Source organism: Elephantulus edwardii, unplaced genomic scaffold, assembly GCF_000299155.1.
Source record: "Elephantulus edwardii isolate Elephantulus edwardi_28Jun2011 unplaced genomic scaffold, EleEdw1.0 scaffold00274, whole genome shotgun sequence".
NCBI lineage: Eukaryota > Metazoa > Chordata > Mammalia > Macroscelidea > Macroscelididae > Elephantulus > Elephantulus edwardii.
In genome coordinates, this window is record NW_006400024.1 from 1,273,798 (window position 1) to 1,293,137 (window position 19,340).

The 19,340-nt window shown below is 54.4% G+C and overlaps 1 protein-coding gene across 1 annotated transcript in view; it reads left to right on the forward strand.

Moving 5' to 3' along the window:
* LOC102860347 overlaps window positions 1–19,340 on the forward strand; it is a 58,683-nt gene that overhangs the window by 31,721 nt on the left and 7,622 nt on the right. Inside the window, exons 2-9 of the mRNA XM_006900163.1 lie at window positions 1,633–1,803; window positions 1,998–2,104; window positions 4,192–4,328; window positions 14,126–14,216; window positions 14,686–14,981; window positions 15,072–15,136; window positions 15,860–15,968; window positions 16,414–16,653. Of these exons, the coding sequence (XP_006900225.1) occupies window positions 1,633–1,803; window positions 1,998–2,104; window positions 4,192–4,328; window positions 14,126–14,216; window positions 14,686–14,981; window positions 15,072–15,136; window positions 15,860–15,968; window positions 16,414–16,653 (1,216 nt within the window). The remainder of the gene's footprint in view (window positions 1–1,632; window positions 1,804–1,997; window positions 2,105–4,191; window positions 4,329–14,125; window positions 14,217–14,685; window positions 14,982–15,071; window positions 15,137–15,859; window positions 15,969–16,413; window positions 16,654–19,340) is intronic.

Here is a 19,340-nt window from a genome sequence, read left to right on the forward strand (position 1 = left end):
ACTTTAGAGAGGTCCCTAACTGCAGACTTTCCCATCACAATATGTTTTTTGATTTCCTGGCTGCTGGTGCCAAGAGTGTTGAACTGAATGGTTCAACTGATATTAGACAAGGAAATAAAACCTATCTAATGGGGAAATGACAACCTCTTCAACAAATGGTTCTGGCAAAACTGGACTGCTATTTTCAGAAAGCTGAAACACGATCTGTATCTCACACCATACACAAAAATCAACTCAAGGTGGATTAGAGACCTGAGAGTAAAGCCTAAAATCATAAAGTTCATAAAAGACAAACTGGGATTAAGCTTGGACAGTCTAGTCTACAGTGTAAAGAAACTGAAAATACAGCTAGAAATGCACAATCTGGAGAAGATAAAATTGATGAATGAGACCTTCTGAAGATTAAATCCCTGTGCACATCAAAAATATTTTCCAGTAGAGTTAAAAAACAACCTACTGACTGAGGAAAGAAACATCCGGCAATACCATTTTGAACAAGGGTCTCATATCAAAAGTTTACAGACTCCTACAAGGCCTCCACAAGGAAAAGACTGATAACACAATTAAAAATGGGCAAAAGACATGGAGAGATTTTTCAGAGGAAGATATTCGGATGGCGAACAGACACACGAAAAAATGCTCAAAAGAGATGCGAATCCAAACCACGAGGTACCATCTCACTGCAGTAGCAGCAGCAGAGTTTAACAGGACAGCACGTAATAAAGGTTGGACAGGATGTGGTGAGGTAGGAACTCTTATACACTGTTGGTGGGATTGTAAAACGGTACAACCACTTGGAAGGCAGTTTGACATATCCTAAAGAAATTGAACACAGAAATTCCATACACCTCAAGAAAATGAGAACTGAGGCTCAAATGGAGATTTGTACACCAATGCTCATAGCAGTATTATTCACCATCCCAAGAACCAGGACACAGCCCAAATGTCCTATTGCTTTCTCACGGATTGTGAAACTATGTTACATTCACACAACGGAATACTATGCAACATGCAGAACAATGATTTTTAAACTCACTACTTGGGGGAACTGGAGAGCATTATGTTAAATGAACTAAGCCTCATAAGGACATACTGTATAAAACCGTTACAGTAGAAATAGAAAGATAACTAGAAAAACGTGTGTCGAGATCCAAGAGGCAAAAGCAGAGGGGTGAGGATTGGGGGACAGTAATTATAGGGTTGTGTAATTTTATGGGGGGGGGAGTGGTAAAGGAAGCGGGAAAGATCTGGTGTGAAAATCAATGTATACCAATTTCTTAAGTAAACTGCTATAAAATAAAAATTTTATTTAAAAATTGACATGCATACTGGAGTGTAGCCTGTGAGGTGTGCAGTAGTAGCAGGGTGGGAAAGTCTGACCATCCAGAGGAGCACAGCGGGACACACAGACAGAGACACACAGACACGAAGGGGCATGTGCTACTGGGGAAGTGGTGCGCGCACACGCACACGCGCACACACACACACGCGCGCGCACACACACACACACAGTGCATGAGCAGGGCTGACATCAATTGGTGGTATGGGGGTGGGAGGTGCCTGAGGGTTTGAATGTTCTGTCTTCAAAGCACAGTGAATGAGGTCTGCACCCTCCACATTGCTGAACCCTAGCACCTGACGGGCACTGAGAGCTGCCTGGGGGGCAAAGAGTCCAAGGCCCTGTGTCGAAACAAGCTGCCCTCCCTGCCAGGAGACAGGACCCTCATCTGCTCAGCGTGCTGCCCAGATGCCCAGTCCCCGGCAGCCTCCCAGGGCTGGGGAGGGACGTGGGCCGCGGCGTGGGTGTGGAGGCGTGTTCCCTGTCTAGCAGGTGCCTCCTGGTCCTCTCCCAATAGAGTCACAAGCAATCATCCCAGGACAGTGCCTTTATCCCAGACAGGAAGTACACACAGTGGGGTTCCTGCAAAAATAAAGCCGCCCAACCGAAACCACAGAGGAATGCTGTGGATAAAACGGGATGCTGTCATTTTGCCCAGGAAATGACAGGTTCTGAGGACCGTAAGGCCCAGCCCCCAGACAGTCCAGCTTTCTGGGCCAGAAATGTAACTGAGAGCGGCCTTGAGGCCTGGGGAGGGCCAGTGGGGTAAAGACTCCGGTGCCACACACCCTGCCGGTCACTCTGCCTTTCAGCACTGAATGTCCCATGTCTGTGAGGGCTCCTCAACTTGCCGCTGGGTGTGGACAACCTAAGAACGGCCTTCCTTTGTGTCATTGCTGGATCCTTGTCAGTGTAGGTGATGTGACAGGTCTTGGCGTGGCCTATGACCCACAGGTACCCTATGAACGTCACATCTAGCCCTATCTTGTACCATCGTCATCATTACTGACATGTCAAGCGCTTTGTTACAGCCATGGTGTCAAATTCTCTCATTGAGGGTCTTCCTCTCTCTCTCTGGCCCTCTTCCCTTCCCCTCATGATGTCTTTTCCAAACACTGGCCCCCTGGCCGCATGCCCACAGTGTGTGAGACCCAGTTTAGCCAGCCTTGCTTCGTACGCTCACTCAGGTTAGACGTCCTGTTTGTTCTTTCGGCAGTCCATGGGACAGACGGCACACTTCATCAACATAATTCACAGGTTCCATTCTCTCTGCCTTTCCTTATTCGCTGTCCAACTTCTGGATGAAGTTGAAAACACCACGGCTCACTGTAGAATGTGTCCCAACCCTCACTTCTGAGTGATAAAAGGAGCAGTCGACAGGAGCAGAACGGGTCAGGAGCCACGTGAGGACTGCCATGGACCAGAGGACCGGGGAACTGGCGTAACTACAGACACTCTGGAGACAAGGACCTCCCCCCAGGGTGACAGAGAGCGGGCCCCTCTACGCCCATTGCCCTGAATTCAGTCTCTAGACACCTACACTTTGAGAAAGTGGATTTCTGTTCTTTAAATCATGTCCTTGTGATATTTCTGACATTTTTTCTTTTTATTATTAATTGTGCTTTAAAGCTCGGGTCGCCTAGTGGTAAGTGCCAACCCAAAGGTGCACAGTTCAAATCCACGAGCTGCTCCACAAAGAAAGACAGGGAACCCCCTCCTGTGCTATTTACTGTTTCCAAAAGTGTACCAGAGTGTCAGCTGGGAATCAGTCCCATGTTGAAAGCACCAAACAACAGCACTGTGCTTCAGAACCTCTGGTGGCCCAGCGGTAAGGCACTGTGCTGCCAATACAAAGGCAGGAGGTTTGAATCCTGGCCAGGGTGGGGGAGCAGCCATCCATCCAGGGCCAGGGTGGGGAGCCGTCCAAGCTGAGATGGGGAGTGGTCGTCCACCGCCAGGAGGCCCAGGCACTGCCTTTCTGAGTAAGAGGGTGGGCAGGGCATGTGACCTGAAAGGACCGTGCTGGTTGGGCTCAGTGGGGCTCAGTGGGGCTGGGATGAGAAGGGTCTGTATCAGAAGAGACGTGGATGGCCAACGGGAAGTGGTAGTCGAGGGGCACCAGACAGGGAGAGGAAGAGCCACGATGAGGGAGCTCTATGAGGAGGAACCCCGTGGAGCTTCCAACGGCCGCACTCAACCCTCTCCTCTGAAGCTGCAACGGGTAGGTTTGAACTGCTGACCTCAGGGTGGCAGCATGGCTCACACACGTTGCCTAGAGACTAGGGCTAATTTTCACTGCATGGCACAAGACCCCATGCAGGCAGGATCCTTGAATATGACACTCCTCCGTCTGTTCCCACGGCCTGGGCTCTGGGCACCCCATCCCCCAGCAGTCCCTTTCAGCCACTCTGTGGAGCCCTAGGGCTGGCCTGGCCTCTGGGCGCCCCCCCCCCCGGCAGTCCATTTCAGCCACTCTGTGGACCCCCAACCTGGGCTCTAGGTGACCCCACCCCAGCAGTCCCTTTCCTGTGGGCCTGGGCTCTAGGTGACCACCCCCACCCCCGGCAGTCCCTTTCAGCCATTCTGTGGACCCCCAGGGCTGGCCTGGGCTCTGGGCACCCCATCCCAGCAGACCCTTTCCTGTGAACCCCCAGGGCTGGCCTGGGCTCTGGGCACCCGATCCCTCAGCAGTCCCTTTCAGCCACTCTGTGGAGCCCCAGAGCTGACCTGGGCTCTGGGCGCCCCCCCCCCCCCCGGCAGTCCATTTCAGCCACTCTGTGGACCCCCAAGGCTGGCCTGGGCTCTAGGTGACCCCCCCGGCAGTCCCTTTCAGCCACTCTGTGGACCCCCAGGGCTGACCTGGGCTCTGGGCACCCCCACCGCATCAATCCGTTTCAGACACTCTGTGGACCCCCAAGGCTGGCCTGGGCTCTGGGCGCCCCACCCCTCCAGCAGTCCCTTTTGGCCACCCTGAGGACCCCCACGGCAGGTGAGGGGTGTGTGTGGACGCAGCATCTCCACTGCCTGGCGCAGAGGGCAGGGCTGTATGTGGGTGGCTCTTCTCCCGGGCAGACTGTGGTGACAGATGTGCCCAGGAGCCACATGAAGCCGGGGCAGGTCCAGGCACTGAGCCCAGCTGGGAGCAGGTCGGGGAAACACAGGCCCCGGCTTGATGCAGCCTCGTGGGGCCTGGCGTCCGGCCCGGGAAGGCGGGTGGCAGCCTGGGGCAGACAGAGCGCTGCATCTCGGACACAGGGCAGATGAAGGCTTCACAGGCTCCTAGCAAAGACTCGGGCCAGGCAGGGAAATGTCAAAGCCCGAATGAACAGGGGAGCCCAGACGTGCAGTGCGCACACAATCGGGCGTCTAGCCAAAAGGTGAGCAGTTCTAATCCACTAGGGCTCCCGAGAGAAACGTGGGCAGTGTGGCCCCGGGAAGATTACAGGCGGCCTGATGGAAGTCCTCAGATGGGCGCCTCTGGAAGCCTTGGGGTTTGGAGCTAATGGAGCAGCGAGCAGGGGAGTGAGGGGTGTCCGGTGAGCTGCAGGTCACAGAGAGCAGGCAGGGGCAGGAGGCAGTGCCAGGCCCAGCCCACCAGGGAGGAACAGGAGGACCACGTCCCTGGCAGCTGCCTCTGCCCGCTTCCCCTACCCACTGCCCCTGCCCACTGCCCACTGCCCGCTGCCCGCTGCCCCTGCTCACTGCCCCTGCCCGCTTCCCCCGCCAAGACAATGGGGCCTCCTGCTCCTCATTTCTCAGAGCCCAACCTGTGATTAGCTTTTATTTAAAACAAAAACCCAGACGCTGCCTCTGCCGGCAGCTCTAATGACAGCGAATGGCAGTCATTTGGCCAAATCAGAACCGTCTGAGAGGCCGAGCGGACGGCCTGAGGAGAGGGCAGACGTGGTGGAGGCAAACCTCTCCAGACGTGGCCGCCTGCCAGGCCCCCAGTCCACCGAGCTGCCCTCCACTGTCCCCTGCCAACCCGAAAACAGGGCGGGGACAGCGCACTCCCGGCCTGTGCTTCCGTCCTCCCTTAGTCAAAGGCAACGGTGGACGTGAGTGTCCAGCCCTTGGAGACGTCGTAAAGTGTAAAGATGTCAGAAGAAGCAGAACAAGATACGCCCTGAGAACAACGGCCTGTGGGCAACGTCGTCTGAGGTCAGGCACAGAGCCCACCGCTCGCGGACTTCATCGAGGCACCCCCACTGGAGGCCCACTGGGAAGGAACCATAAGGCCGACCCAGAGCACGCGGTTCTAATCCACCAGCTGCCCTGCTGGAGGGAGAGGGACAGTCTCCTCCTGTGTGATTTACAGCCTCTGAAAAACAGCCAGAGGGTCAGCAGTGAGTCAGTTCCAACGCGACACTGAGCGACCACAACGGCTTCACATTTAATCAGTGAAAGGAGGAGGTACCAACACTCGGCAGTGTTAGCGGCCACCGACGGGAACGGGTCAGAATGGGCCGACTTTAGCCCATGTCAACACCTTCGGTACCAGCGGTCAGGAAACAAGGACTCGCACTGCTCTGGGTGAGTCTGCAGTGAGGGACCTCTGCAAATCATGATGTCAGTTTGAGGACTAAGGTGTATCTGATTCAGGCATGGTCTTTCTGATCACTGGTCTTGTATCTGAGACCTGGATGATAAATAAGGATGACAGGACTGCCGCCTTTGAGCTGTGGTGTTGGAGAAGAGCACTGAACATCCCCTGGACGACCGAGAGAACAAACAGATATGTCGTGAGAAGGTGCAGCCAGTGCTCTTTGGAGGCAAGGATAAAGAGGCTTCACCTCACATACTCTGGGAGTGTTGCTAGAAGGGGCTATTCCTTGGAGCAGGATGAGATGCTGGGAAGGTGGAGGGTCAGCAAAGGACAGGAAGACCTTCAACCAGGTGGACTGACATGGTGACTGCTGCAATGGGCTCTACTGTGTCAAGAAGTGTGAGGACGGCACAGGACAGGACAGGGTTCAGGTCCATTGTTCACAGAGTTGCTGTGGGTCATACTGGATGGCACCTAACAACAACAATAACATTGTTGCTGTTTTTAAGTGTGGTCGAGTCACAGGTGACTCATAGCAACCCTATGAAGGAGAGTCCTTGACACTTGGGTGCCTTTCATCCTCTCTCCAGGTTCATAGGGTTTCTGGAGGCAAGCTATTACGGAAGTGGATGCCACTCCTCCTTCCAACAATAACATTAGGAAGACTAAAAATCCCACACTCTTCATTGCACTCATGTGAAATCAATACATGGACCAAGAAGCAGCTCTTCAAACCCAAGGAAACATCACACAGTTTCACATCAGGAAAGGTCTGCGTCAGGGTTCCTCTTCTTAGCTAATCAACCTGTCTTCGTCTCACAGACTCTGGGCATGCTGTGAGAAAGGGCCAGTTCTTAGAAGAAGACAGCATGCTTGGGAAGGTGGGGGTCAGCAAAGAGACCCTCAACAAGACAGATGGGGACCACGGCTGTAAGAGCGGCTGGAATCTATCCGGGAGGAGGAGGATGGCCAGGCCAGGGCCGGCTCACAAGGTGACTGTGAGCTGTAGTGGATGCAACAGCTTCTGACAGCATCATCTGACAGCTGAGTGAATCATTTGAGAAGCTGGAATCTGTGAAGAAGAATGGCCGTCAGGATTGGAGGAAGACTACCAATAGCCTGTGTTATGCAGGTGACACAGCCTTGCTTGCAGAAAGTGAGGAGGACCTGAAGCACTTGCTACAGAAGATGCAAGATTATATCCTTCAAGATCAACTGCATCTCAACACCAAGAACACAAAATCCTCACCTCTGGACCAATAGGCAACATCATGAGAGATGGAGAAAAGACTGAAGTTGTCAATTATTTCATTTTACTTGGATCCACAATCAACCCCCACCGTAGCAGCGATCAAGAGTTCAAAAGCCACGCTGCGTTAGGGAAATCTGCTGTCGAGGACCTGTCCGAAGTGTTAAAGAGCAAGGGTGTCAGCTTAACGCCTTGGGTGCACCTCATCCCAGGCATGCGCATCTGGAAGTTGGACAGCGAACAGGAAGACACAAGAATCGGAGGCCTTGTGTTGTGTTGTTGAAGAGTGCTGGCTATGCCACGGACTGCCAAAAGAACCAAGGTTTCCCTTGAAAAACGTGCAATCCGGGTGCTGGTGGAGGCGAGGAGGGTGCAGCGGTTTGCGGATGGTGCAGCCCAGTGGCCCCGGACGACAGCCACCCTCAAACTGCGTAAGGCCAGGCTGTGTGGCGGGCGTGCAGTCTCAGGGACCCCTCCGCCCACCAGCTCCCTCCACTGGAAGTTCCATCCACACTCGCTTAGCAAGATGCACTGAGGCTCAGCAGAAGGGGCTGGTTACCAGCAGACACATTTACTCAACAGAAAACTCGCTCCCACGTGGTCTTAGTCCCACTGGGGTGGAAGACTCCAGAAACGGCTCACCAGCAAAGCCGCCAATCCCCCAAAATGCCGGCTCCTCCACCGAGTAAAGCCTGGAGTGGAGATTATTAAGAATGGGATTATACAGGTTTGTCCACTGTAGCGGACCATCGAGTCAGAACTGACCCACAGCTCACCAGCTGGGTTTTCAGAGTCAGTTAATCAAACAGGAGGAGACTGCCTGTCCTCCTCCCACAGGGCAGCTGGTGGCCTCGAACTGTGAACGGCCCGCTCATTATTTTTCTTCTTTTGTCTCACACGAGGCCCACTCCTGGCTCTAAAGGCGCACCCCGAGGGGAGGCGCGCCCCGAGGGGAGTCCTCCCGTTTGCCTCCAAGATCACGGGGGTGGGGGGGGGCTGTCATTTCTCTGGCTGTGTTTTCCTCCATCTCCCCGACTCTGGGGCGGAAAGCACGCATCACCGTTCCCCCTGGCTGAGTGTCCCTCTTGGTCTGTGCTCTGATGACACCAGTGTGACCTGTAGATCGGTGCTGCCTGCGTAGGAGGAAGTGACCGCCATGCAGAGCACCCTCCCCACGTTTTTCTCGGGCCACAGCCCTGTCTGAGGTGCCTCTCAAAGGAATTTGCTAACTTCCATCCAGGGGCAGAGCCCAGACGACTGCCCAGCCATCGACTCTGTTCACGCCCAGTTGGCTGAAACATCTCCCAGGCCTTTTTCCCTCCTTACGTATGTTGCCAAAAGTTTAGAAAACACACACTTATTTGATGTTGTTGTTCTGTGCCATCGAGTCGGAACCAAGCCATCGCTGACTGCCTGGCAGGTTTTCACAAGCAGTAAATCACGCAGGAAGAGACAGTCACCTTTTTCTCGTGAAGCAGCTGGTGGATTTGAACTGTGTGCCTAAAAATGTATTCATAACCCCACCACCATGAGAATATGTTTACCATTTGGTTCACTTCCTTCCAACCTTTTACCAACTGGTGCTTCTTTTCCGAGATTCATAGGACACACACAAATGTCTGAGAGTACACAGAAATGACACTTACTGAAAACAGGTCGGACACATGTAAAGGACCCCTGGTAATTAAGATAGTTAAGTACACGTGGTTAGATGCTAAAAGCACCATGCTCTCCTCCACGGAGCACACTGGCTGTCCCTTCCCCAGGACTTCCTGTCTGTCACTGGGGCAGACCAGCAGATACCCAGCCTCTTCCCCACCACAGTTCCGAGGAATCAACTCTTCTTCATCTTCCCACTTCACACACATACGAGGTGACTCAGAAGACGAGGGCTTGGACCAGGCCCACTTTGACCTTGAACATGAGAAGTCCCCACTCAGGCAGCAGCTCTCAGGATGAAGCCCCAGCCATCTACTCCCACCAGGCTGGCCACGAGGAAACCCACGGGCGGTCCCCACACTCCACCTGTGGTCACTCCACATCAGAGGCAGCGCCCAGCCACAGAAACTGTAACTACCGCACGAAATGCAAAGTTGTTTGTGTAGCATAACCCACTTCCCAGCTGTGGGAGTCACTCTCAATCCACCTGAGTGAGGGTCTCCTGCCCTGACCCTTGTCCAAACACGACGCTCCTCTCCAGGGACAGGCCACTCCGGACAGCACGTCCTAAGTGCGTGAGACAGTTTTATCATCTCTGCCTCCAGAGAGCGGCTCTGGCTTTCCCGGTCCATGACGTATCTGTCCTTCCATCAGGCCACAGGACGGCCCCAGCAGCACAGCTGAAGACACCGGTTCTTCTTCTGTCATCCTAATCCACTGACCAGCTTTCACAGGCATATGAGGTGACTGAAAACGAAACGAGTGCGTCTTTATGTTACCTGGAGAGATACGAGGCCCAGACAGAGGAGGAGAGGGAGACGGCTGCACCTGCCCGCCCGGGAGCTGACAGCTGAGCCAATACCACCGGCTGGACGTCAGCAGAATAAGTCCACGTCGATCTGCAGCTGATGGCCACTATTAAGCCAGTGGCAGCTCGTCATTAGCCGCTGCTCTAGGAGGGACTGGGCATCAATAATTCAGAGAGGACGGCAGTGGCCAGCAGGACTCGGGGTTATTCATTTAGCCAATTAGACTCATTTTCAGTGGCAGCTCTGCTTGGATGACTCAGCCATGGAACTGGGAATTAATCAGAGAATTTGCTCTCAAGTTCTCCTCCGGGGGCCTTTCAGCAGAGGGACACTATATGGACCACTGACCACCGACCAGATGTGGAAATCAGACAGCCACACCCACTCGCCCACCTGGACACCCACTTCTCAGGACACGGGGCTCCTGTCCCCTCTCACTGTCCAGGGCTATCCAATGCTGTCCCCTCTCACTGTCCAGGGCTGTCCAGTGCTGTCCCCTCTCGCTGTCCAGGGCTGTCCAGAGCTGTCCAGGGCTGTCCCCTCTCACTGTCCAGTGCTGTCTCCTTGCTGTCCAGGGCTGTCCAGTGCTGTCCCCTCTCGTGTCCAGGGCTGTCCAGGGCTGTCCCCTCTTGCTTTCCAGGGCTGTCCCCTTTCACTGTCTAGGGCTGTGCAGTGCTGTCCCGTCTCACTGTCCAGGGATGTCCCCTCTTGCTGTCCGGGGCTGTCCTCTCTCACTGCCCACTGTCCAGTGGCCTCTGGCTTCCTGCTTGGTCCTGCACTGTCTTCATGGGCACTGGGGGCTCGAGCCCTTTGTTCTGACAGTGGTGCCCACAATCCAACCCCGCACTGACCCCATACAGGGCACCAGGGGCCACAGATGCAGAGTCAGAGCGGGGACTCAGGCCAGGGTGAGGGGAGTCAGCAAACACTGAGGTGGTGCGAAGCCAGACCAAGGTCACCGCGGCTGTGTTGTCAGTCCAACCTCAGGACCAGCGGGCAGAACAGGGCTGCGCCGAGGGCCCGGCTGCGCCGAGGGCCCAGCTGCCCTCTTCAGTAGCAGGCGTCCCGTTCCCCTGTAGAGTCGCTGCAGGACTTGAACCGTGGGCCTTTCTGCAAGCATTTCATCATTTAACCCACAGTCCCCGGGGTCCTCACACGAAGCTTTAACTGACAGCAAACCTCATTGAGGTTGAATGAGTTCCCCCGGATGGAGACCCTCCAGGTGCCCGCTGCAGTCCACCTGCACAGGAGGGGTCAGCCCAGCTCTCCTGAGAAGCAGCGGGGTGGGGAATTGAACTGCTGACCTTACAGTTAGCATCTCCACAAACAGCACTGTCCAGTCAGCCCCACCTCACAGCAACCCCGCATCGGGTTTCAGCTGTGAATCCTGACAGGAGGGGACAGTTCTTCCTCATTGAGAGCGGCAGGGGGATTTGAACCAATAACCTTTCCGTGACGGCCAGAAAGCCATGTTCTCTGTCACCAGGGCCACCTCCCAGGGCAGAAAGTAGGTGCAGACGATTCAGAATTAAAACCTAATTGGAGATCAGGAGATGTACTACACTGGGAAAGCCTGCAGTCAGGGACCTCTCCAAATTGTTGAGGAGCAATGATGTCAGCTTGAGGACTAAGGTGCACCTGCCTCAGGCCATGGTCTTTTCAGTCACTTGCTAGGCATCCGAGAGCTGGACAATGAATAAGGATTGCAGAAGAATTGACACCTCTGAGCTGTGGTGTTGGAGAAGAGCACTGGACATCCCATGGACGGCCAAGAGAACAAGCAAGTATGTCTCAGAGAGGGTCCAGCCAGAGTGCTCTTTGGAGGCAAGGATCATGAGGCTTCACCTCACATACTTTGGGCATGTTGCTAGGAGGGGCGATTCCTTGGAGGACATGACATGATGCTGGGAAGGCGGAGGGTCGGAGAAGGAGAGGAGGGAGACCTCCAACCAAGTGAACTGACACAGTGACAGCAGCAATGGACTCACGTGTCAGTGGCTGTGAGGCTGACCAGGATAGGACAGGGTTCAGATGTGTTGTCCACAGGGACACTGTGAGTCACTCCGGACTCAACAGCACCTAACAACAACGGTGCCATAAGACAGACCACTCGCACTCAAGGTCACTGCCAGCAAGTCAGGCCTGACTCACAGTCGACCCTGGGAGGGGGGTCCAAGCCTGTAAATCCCACAGGAGGACACTGTCCATCTTTCCCTTGCAGAGAGGCTGGTGCACCCGACCCTTCTGAGAGGTGTGGTGTTCGGGTTAACAGTGGGATTACCTAATGGTCGCACCAACCACAGAGCCTCCCCCCAAAGGCAGCGGCCTCCCAGCCTGAAACCTGTGAACCAGGACAGACTGTGCAGCCGCCTCCCCCAGGGACAAGGTGGGCCCTGCAGGCTGAGTGTGGTCCAGGGTTCGCCCGCTAATGAGCAAAGCAAGCTGTGAGCTCTGGAGAGTCTGACAAGCCCATCAGCAGTAATTAACCTCCCGCGGGACCCAGGGGGCCCCCACAGTCAGGAACACACACATGGCCATGGGGCTGGAGGGTCCAACAGGCCACCCAGCAAGATGTCCAGTGTGACGTGAGAGAGCCGGGCCGTGGTCGCTCAGCAAAGCCTGAGATCACAGGGCCCGGGGAACCGTGGGAGGGACGAGAGACAGAGCGGGTCCCCACACTGTCCCCAGCATGCTCCCATCATCCGGTCCACACCCGGCCCCACGCCAGGCATCCTGCCAGCCCAGCTGAGGGGCATGGACCTGGGGAAGCTGCCCTCCTCCAACTCAAATGTCACCTCCCGTGGCTGATGACGACAGGCACCTGAGGGACATTGTGACAATCACTCCTGTGATGTGCATGAGTTAGCCGAGTGGCACGGAGCTGTGCTGCCAACCCAAAGGCAGAAGGTTCAAATCCACCAGGTGCTTTTCAGAAAAAGGACGGGCCATGTTCTTGGATGTGATTTACAGCGTCTGTATTTTCACTGGAGGGCAGCTGTGAGGAGGTGCTGACTGACGGCTCAGAACATCATCATACATGAACACCGGGGACCTAAGTAAGCAAAGAAATCTGGCATCACAGGCCCCATGTGAGCTCCTGCTTGTGCTAACACTTGTGCAAATAAAGACCAAGAAATGGTGCGTCCTTCTCTCCCATATTCAGTGTCTTATCTGTTTCTCCGGACCATCGCGTTGTATAAAATCTGCATGTCACATGGGTATGTTTTCACAAGGGGCCAGTGCTTGGAGAAGGAGGTCACTTGTGCAAAACAGAGGGTCAGAGAAGGACAGGAAGACACTTGATGAGAGAGAGGCCGGCAAGTGGCCACATGGACAGGTTCAAGCAGAGCAGTGGTGGTGAGGACGGCGCACGGCCAGCCAGGCCTTTGTTCTGATGTACACACGGCCCCTGTGAGCCAGAGACCACAGGCCACGGCCTCTCCAGCCACTCACTGTGCATCTGAGAGCTGGACAGTGAATAAGGAAGACAGGAGAACGGACGCCTTTGAGCTGGGTGTTGGAGAGGAGTTCTGAACATCCACGGACAGCCAAGAGAATGAACAGATAGGGCCTGGAGAGGGAGCAGCCGGAATGCTCTTCAGAGAAAAGAACGATAAGACTTTGTCACACTTTGGGCATCTTGCTGGGAGGGGCTGTTCTTTGGAGAAGGACACGATGCTGGGAAGGGTGGAGGGTCAGTGAAGGAGAGGAAGACCCTCAACCAGGTGGACTGACACGGAGACGGTGGCAATCAGCTCAAGTGTGTCAGCGATTGTGAGCGTGACACAGGACAGGACAGGGTTTGGATCTTCTGTTCACAGGGTTGCTGTAAGACACACCCGACTTGATGGCACCTAAGAACAACCATGTGGGAGAAAAACGGATCTACTTGGAGGTGGCGGGTGAAAAGACCTTTCCGTGCACTCTGAATCACCACTGGGCTACAGACTTTCACAAGAAAGAAGCGTTTCAGAGAGAGAGAGAGACGGAAATGTATGTACTGAGAGGCTAGGCACGATCCATGACGTTCACTTTATCAGAAATGTTGATGAAAACAGCTCTTCAGTGTGTTCGAATCATTCTATTGGAATTTTAAATCAGACTGAAGTCTTCCACTTGAGAATCAAGTGCGACAGCTGGAGAGTGTGGCTGGCTGTCCAACTCCGGAATCAATGAGCCACATTCCTCCTGGAGGTGTCACCCATTAACGAGTGGGGTGCAAGCTCTTCTGGACCAGCCGCGAGCGAGTCGCTGTTCTCAATGCCCTCAAGGGCTCTCAGATGGCCGTCCGGTGGGGAAAGCGACCGGCAGTGGGTCCGTTTCCCCTCACCCGTCTATGGCTTTGCTATTTCTGAGACACTGCTTCTTACAGTATCACTGAAATGACAACCCCAAATAAACAGTTGTTCGCTTCCATCGAGGGGTTCTGAGTCACGCCCCACTGACATACATCTCCATGCCCCATCTTCAGGGCCGCTGGAACAGGAGTGTCCACCCTATGGTCACTGTGCCACCTGTCCCAGGGGGCGTCTCCCTCGTTTTGGCTGGCCCTGATTACCAACGTCGCCAGCCACAGTCCAGGGATCACAGTTTGTTAACGCTGCCATACGGGAAGTGAGCCGGTGTCTTCATACCCCGCCTGGAGGGAGCACCCTGGCCGCCCTTCTCACTGATGTGTTCCTTCCGGCGGCCTAAATCCATCCATCCATCTCTGCTGTTGTCAGCTGCCGTCCACAGTTCTGGCTCACGCCCAACAGGAGGACAGACCACCCACCCTGCCGTCCTCCGACGGTGGCTGTGGTTGAGCCCGTTGCTGCAGACACTGTGTCGGTGCTTGTCACCCGGCACTGAGGCTGTGGGTTGTGGCAGACACTGTCAGATTCAGGGCCGCAACACCGGCTGTGAGCGGGAAGGCAGTCAGCACACACTGCGGCCACAACAGTGCTGTGCAGGGAAGAACACAGGAACTGCCAGACACCCGGAGCAGACCGCGGAGCTGCAACCAGACCCTGATGCACAGCGGGGAGTGTGCAAGCTCACGCGTATGCACTCACACATATACATGTGCACGCACACACACAAGTGTGTGCACACACGTCCACACTCGGTGTGCTCACACACGCGTACATGTACACAAACACATGTGCACACACGTCAACAGTCGGTGCATTCACACACATGTACATGTGCACAAACACGTGTGCACACACGTCCGCACTCGGTGCGTTCACACACGCGTACATGTACACAAACACGTGTGCACACACATTCACACTCCGTGTATTCACACACATGTACATGTACACAAACATGTGTGCACACACGTTCACACACATGTACATGTGCACGCACACACGTACATGTGCACAAACACGTGTCCACACACGGTGCGCTCACACATGCGTACATGTACACAAACACGTGTGCACACACATTCACACTCCGTGTATTCACACACACTTGTACATGTACACAAACATGTGTGCACACACGTTCACACACATGTACATGTGCACGCACACACGTTCATGCACGTACATGTGCACAAACACGTGTCCACACACGTCCACACTCGGTGCGCTCACACACGTGTACATGTATACAAACACATGTGCACACACGTCCGCACTCGGTACATTCACACACGCGTACATGTACACAAACACGTGTGCACACACATTCACACTCCATGTATTCACACACTTGTACATGTACACAAACGTGTGCACACACATTCACACACACGTATATGTGCACGCACACACGTTCACACACGTACATGTGCACAAACACGTGTCCACACACGTCCACACTCAGTGCGCTCACACACGCGTACATATACACAAACATGTGTGCACACACGTCCGCACTCGGTACATTCACGTGCACATGTACACAAACACGTGTGCACACATGTCCGCACTCGGTGCGTTCACACACGCGTACATGTACACAAACACGTGTGCACACACATTCACACTCCGTGTATTCACACACACTTGTACATGTACACAAACATGTATGCACACACATTCACACACACTTATATGTGCACAAACATGTGTCCACACACGTCCACACTCGGTGCGCTCACACACACGTACATATACACAAACACGTGTGCACACACGTCCGCACTCGGTACATTCATGTGCACGTGTACACAAACACGTGTGCACACACGTCCGCACTCGGTGCGTTCACACACGCGTACATGTACACAAACACGTGTGGACACACACATCCACACTTGGGAGCATTCACATGCCTACATGTGCACACGTACACAAACGCATGTGTACACCCTCCCGTGTGCACACGTACACACGTGTACACAGGCACAGGCACGCATGCACAGCCCCATGTGTGCACACACTCATACACACTCATCGTTCCTTTCTTAAAGATGGGCACTACCGACTGTGAGGACACTGAGAAGGGCACCTGACGGAGTGTCCCCCAGAGAACAGTCCTCAGGAGCAATCAGCTGCCAGTGGGTTCTCCACAGTCTCCAGGGACGTCCAGGCCCATGCGCCCTCATGGAGCTGGCCTGACCCACGGCTGCAGTGATGGGCTCAGGCAGAGTGGAGTTCACGAGAATGGACCAGGACAATCAGGTCCCCCACCCGCTGGCCACAGGAGGATAGGACAAGGGTCTACTCGGCATCAGGCCCCGCTGTGCAGGGTGCAGACCCTCACGGAGCTGGCGACGGGCTCAGGCAGAGCAGAGATGGAGTGGACAGAGCAGGACCAAGCAGGTTCCATGAGTCGTACCCAGGGAGACTCGGGGCAGACTCTGCTTGGCTTCCAGGTTCAGCTGTGCAGGGTGGGGAGCTGCTGGCCTGGACACCTCACCCCACCACCCACGGCAGCTCCACGAGCTGTGGTTCCGGCACATTCCGCACCTTCCCGCTGGGGCTGAACCAAGCACAAACACACGAGTCCCTGCGTGCCCAGACCATCTGGTTATCGGGCAGCCAAATTCCAAATTCCCAGATCCGAAGCCACCAAGAGGCCCCAGGGCACACGGTGAACAAGCGCACGCAGCTGGGTCAGTCAGAGGAGCCTCAGAAGGAAAGCCTGGTGACCCACTCCCCAAAACCAGCCCCTGCCTTAGGGGTCCAGTCCTGCCCACACACACAGCCCCTGGGCATCTCAGTCCCTGCACACTTGGGGGTCCAGTCCTGCCCACACACACAGCCCCTGGGCATCCCAGTCCCTGCACACTTGGGGGGGGTCCAGTCCTGCCCACACACACAGCCCCTGAGCGTCCCAGTCCCTGCACACTTGGGGGGGTCCAGTCCTGCCCACACACACAGCCCCTGGGCATCCCAGTCCCTGCACACTTAGGGGGGTCCAGTCCTGCCTGCACACACAGCCCCTGGGCATCCCAGTCCCTGCACACTTGGGGGGTCCAGTCCTGCCCACACACACAGCCCTTGGGCATCCCAGTCCCTGCACACTTGGGGGGCCCAGTCCTGCCCACACACACAGCCCCCAAGTGTCCCAGCCCCAAGACAGGCCCCTGCAGACTTCGGAGCACAGTTCCACCCACACACACAGCCTGTGAGCACCCGGCCCCGCAGCAGCACCCGGTTTGTTAAACCACAACAAAATCAGACGGAACATCAGGAGGAGGTTGTGAACAATACCTACCAGGTTATTTCCAAAGCATGATTTTCCTAATGAAAACAAACCCATCTCTGGACCGTAAGTGAACTATGAGGGACGGCCGCCAGCTCTGCTGTGGTGTGTGTGTCCCATCATGTTGAAGCTGGACAGACAATAAGACTCAAGAACTGAGGCCCTTGAATCGGGGTGTTGTCATAGAGGATGGCCCATCCCAGGGACTGTCCCGAGAACAGGCAGATCTGTCCCAGGAAGTGCAAGCAGGAGCTCCTCAGAGGCAGGAGGTGAGGGGCCACCCCACACACCTGTCAGGAGGGGGGGCCTTGGAGAAAGACATGGTGCAGGGACCACAGAGGGTCAGTGGGCAGGAGGAAGCCCTCAGGACTCGGGTCGGTGGGCAGGAGGGAGCCCTCGGGACTTGGGTCGGTGGGCAGGAGGGAGCCCTCGGGACTTGGGTCGGTGGGCAGGAGGGAGCCCTCAGGACTTGGGTCGGTGGGCAGGAGGAAGCCCTCGGGGCTCGCTCGGGTTGGTGGGCAGGAGGAAGCCCTCAGGATTCAGGTCAGTGGACAGGAAGGAGCCCTCGGGGCTCGCTCGGGTCGGTGGGCAGGAGGAAGCCCCCGGGACTCGGGTCAGTGGACAGGAGGAAGCCCTCAGGACTCGGGTCAGTGGACAGGAGGAAGCCCTCGGGACTCGGACTGACACAGCGATACCAGCAGGTGCCTGAACCCAGCAGAGGCGGTGGGGACGGCACCGGGTCGGGCAGGGGTCCCCGCTGTGCAAATCAGGCTGGTCCCAAAAAACAACAGTCCTCACACGGCCCCAAGGACAGAAGGAAACGGTGCCATTGGACTTGCTCAGAGTCGGACTTAAACACAAGCTCTCAGCGCTTGCGAACACTTCACCCCGTCAAACTGGCAAAGCTTTCTCTGTCCAAGTTCTATCAATGCTAGCGTCAAACAGGACTGCTCTGAGCTCAACCTCTGTATCTGGTCCACCCAAGTCATGGACACCACAGCCCTCCTCATGGAGGACCAATTAACGCATCCTGTCCTTCCAGCCTGAAAACTCAGAAGACGGTCCCTGAGTCGCCATCAGTGCTGGGGAGCCCCAAGGGGGGAGGGGGAGGAGGAAGACTAAGAGACTGGCAGAGGAGAGGGGCGCGGGGTCAGGGGCGTGGGAGCGAGGGGCACTGGGAAGAGGGGCACCGGGGAGAGGGGTGGGCTACTGAGTCTTCTGAGGACAGAGACACTTGTCTTGTTTTGTGAGCTACACTGAATAAAGTGAATCACAGGAAGGGACCATGGCAATTCCCAGCCAGGAGGAGGACAGACTGCAGGACAGGAGGCAGCGTCATTCTCCTCCAGAAGACACACGGAACCTCCGTCCACTGTCATCACTCTCGGAGCCCACCATCTGCGTCCTTCAGCAGGTCAGCTTCCAGACGGCTGGGCGCTGCCCATGCTTGTCCACAGCTTCCAAATGGATAGCACTCAATGTGGCAAAATGCACTTGAAATGAGGATTTAAGATGTGATACGTGATGTGATGTGGAATATATGATATATACTATATATGATGTAATGTGGTTTATATATTATATATATGATATATGATATATGATGTGGTATATATATTTGATAAATGATTTAATGTGGTTTATATTTGTAATATCATATATGATGTGATGTGGTCTATATATTATACATATATGATGTGGTGTATACATTTGATATATGATGTAATGTGGTTTATATGATATATGTAATATGGTGTATGATGTGATGTGGTCTATATATTATATATATGATAAAATATATATATATGATATGGTATATATATTTGATATATGATGTAATGTGGTTTATATACAAGATATATATATTTGATATATGCTGTAATGTGGTTTATATATGATATGTATATAATATGGTATATTATGTGATGTGGTCTATATATTATATATACGATGTGATGTGGCATATAGGATATATACTATATATGATATAATGTGGTCTATATATTATACATATGATATATGATGTGGTGTATATATTTGATATATGATGTAATGTGGTTTATATGATATATTATACATATGATATATGATGTG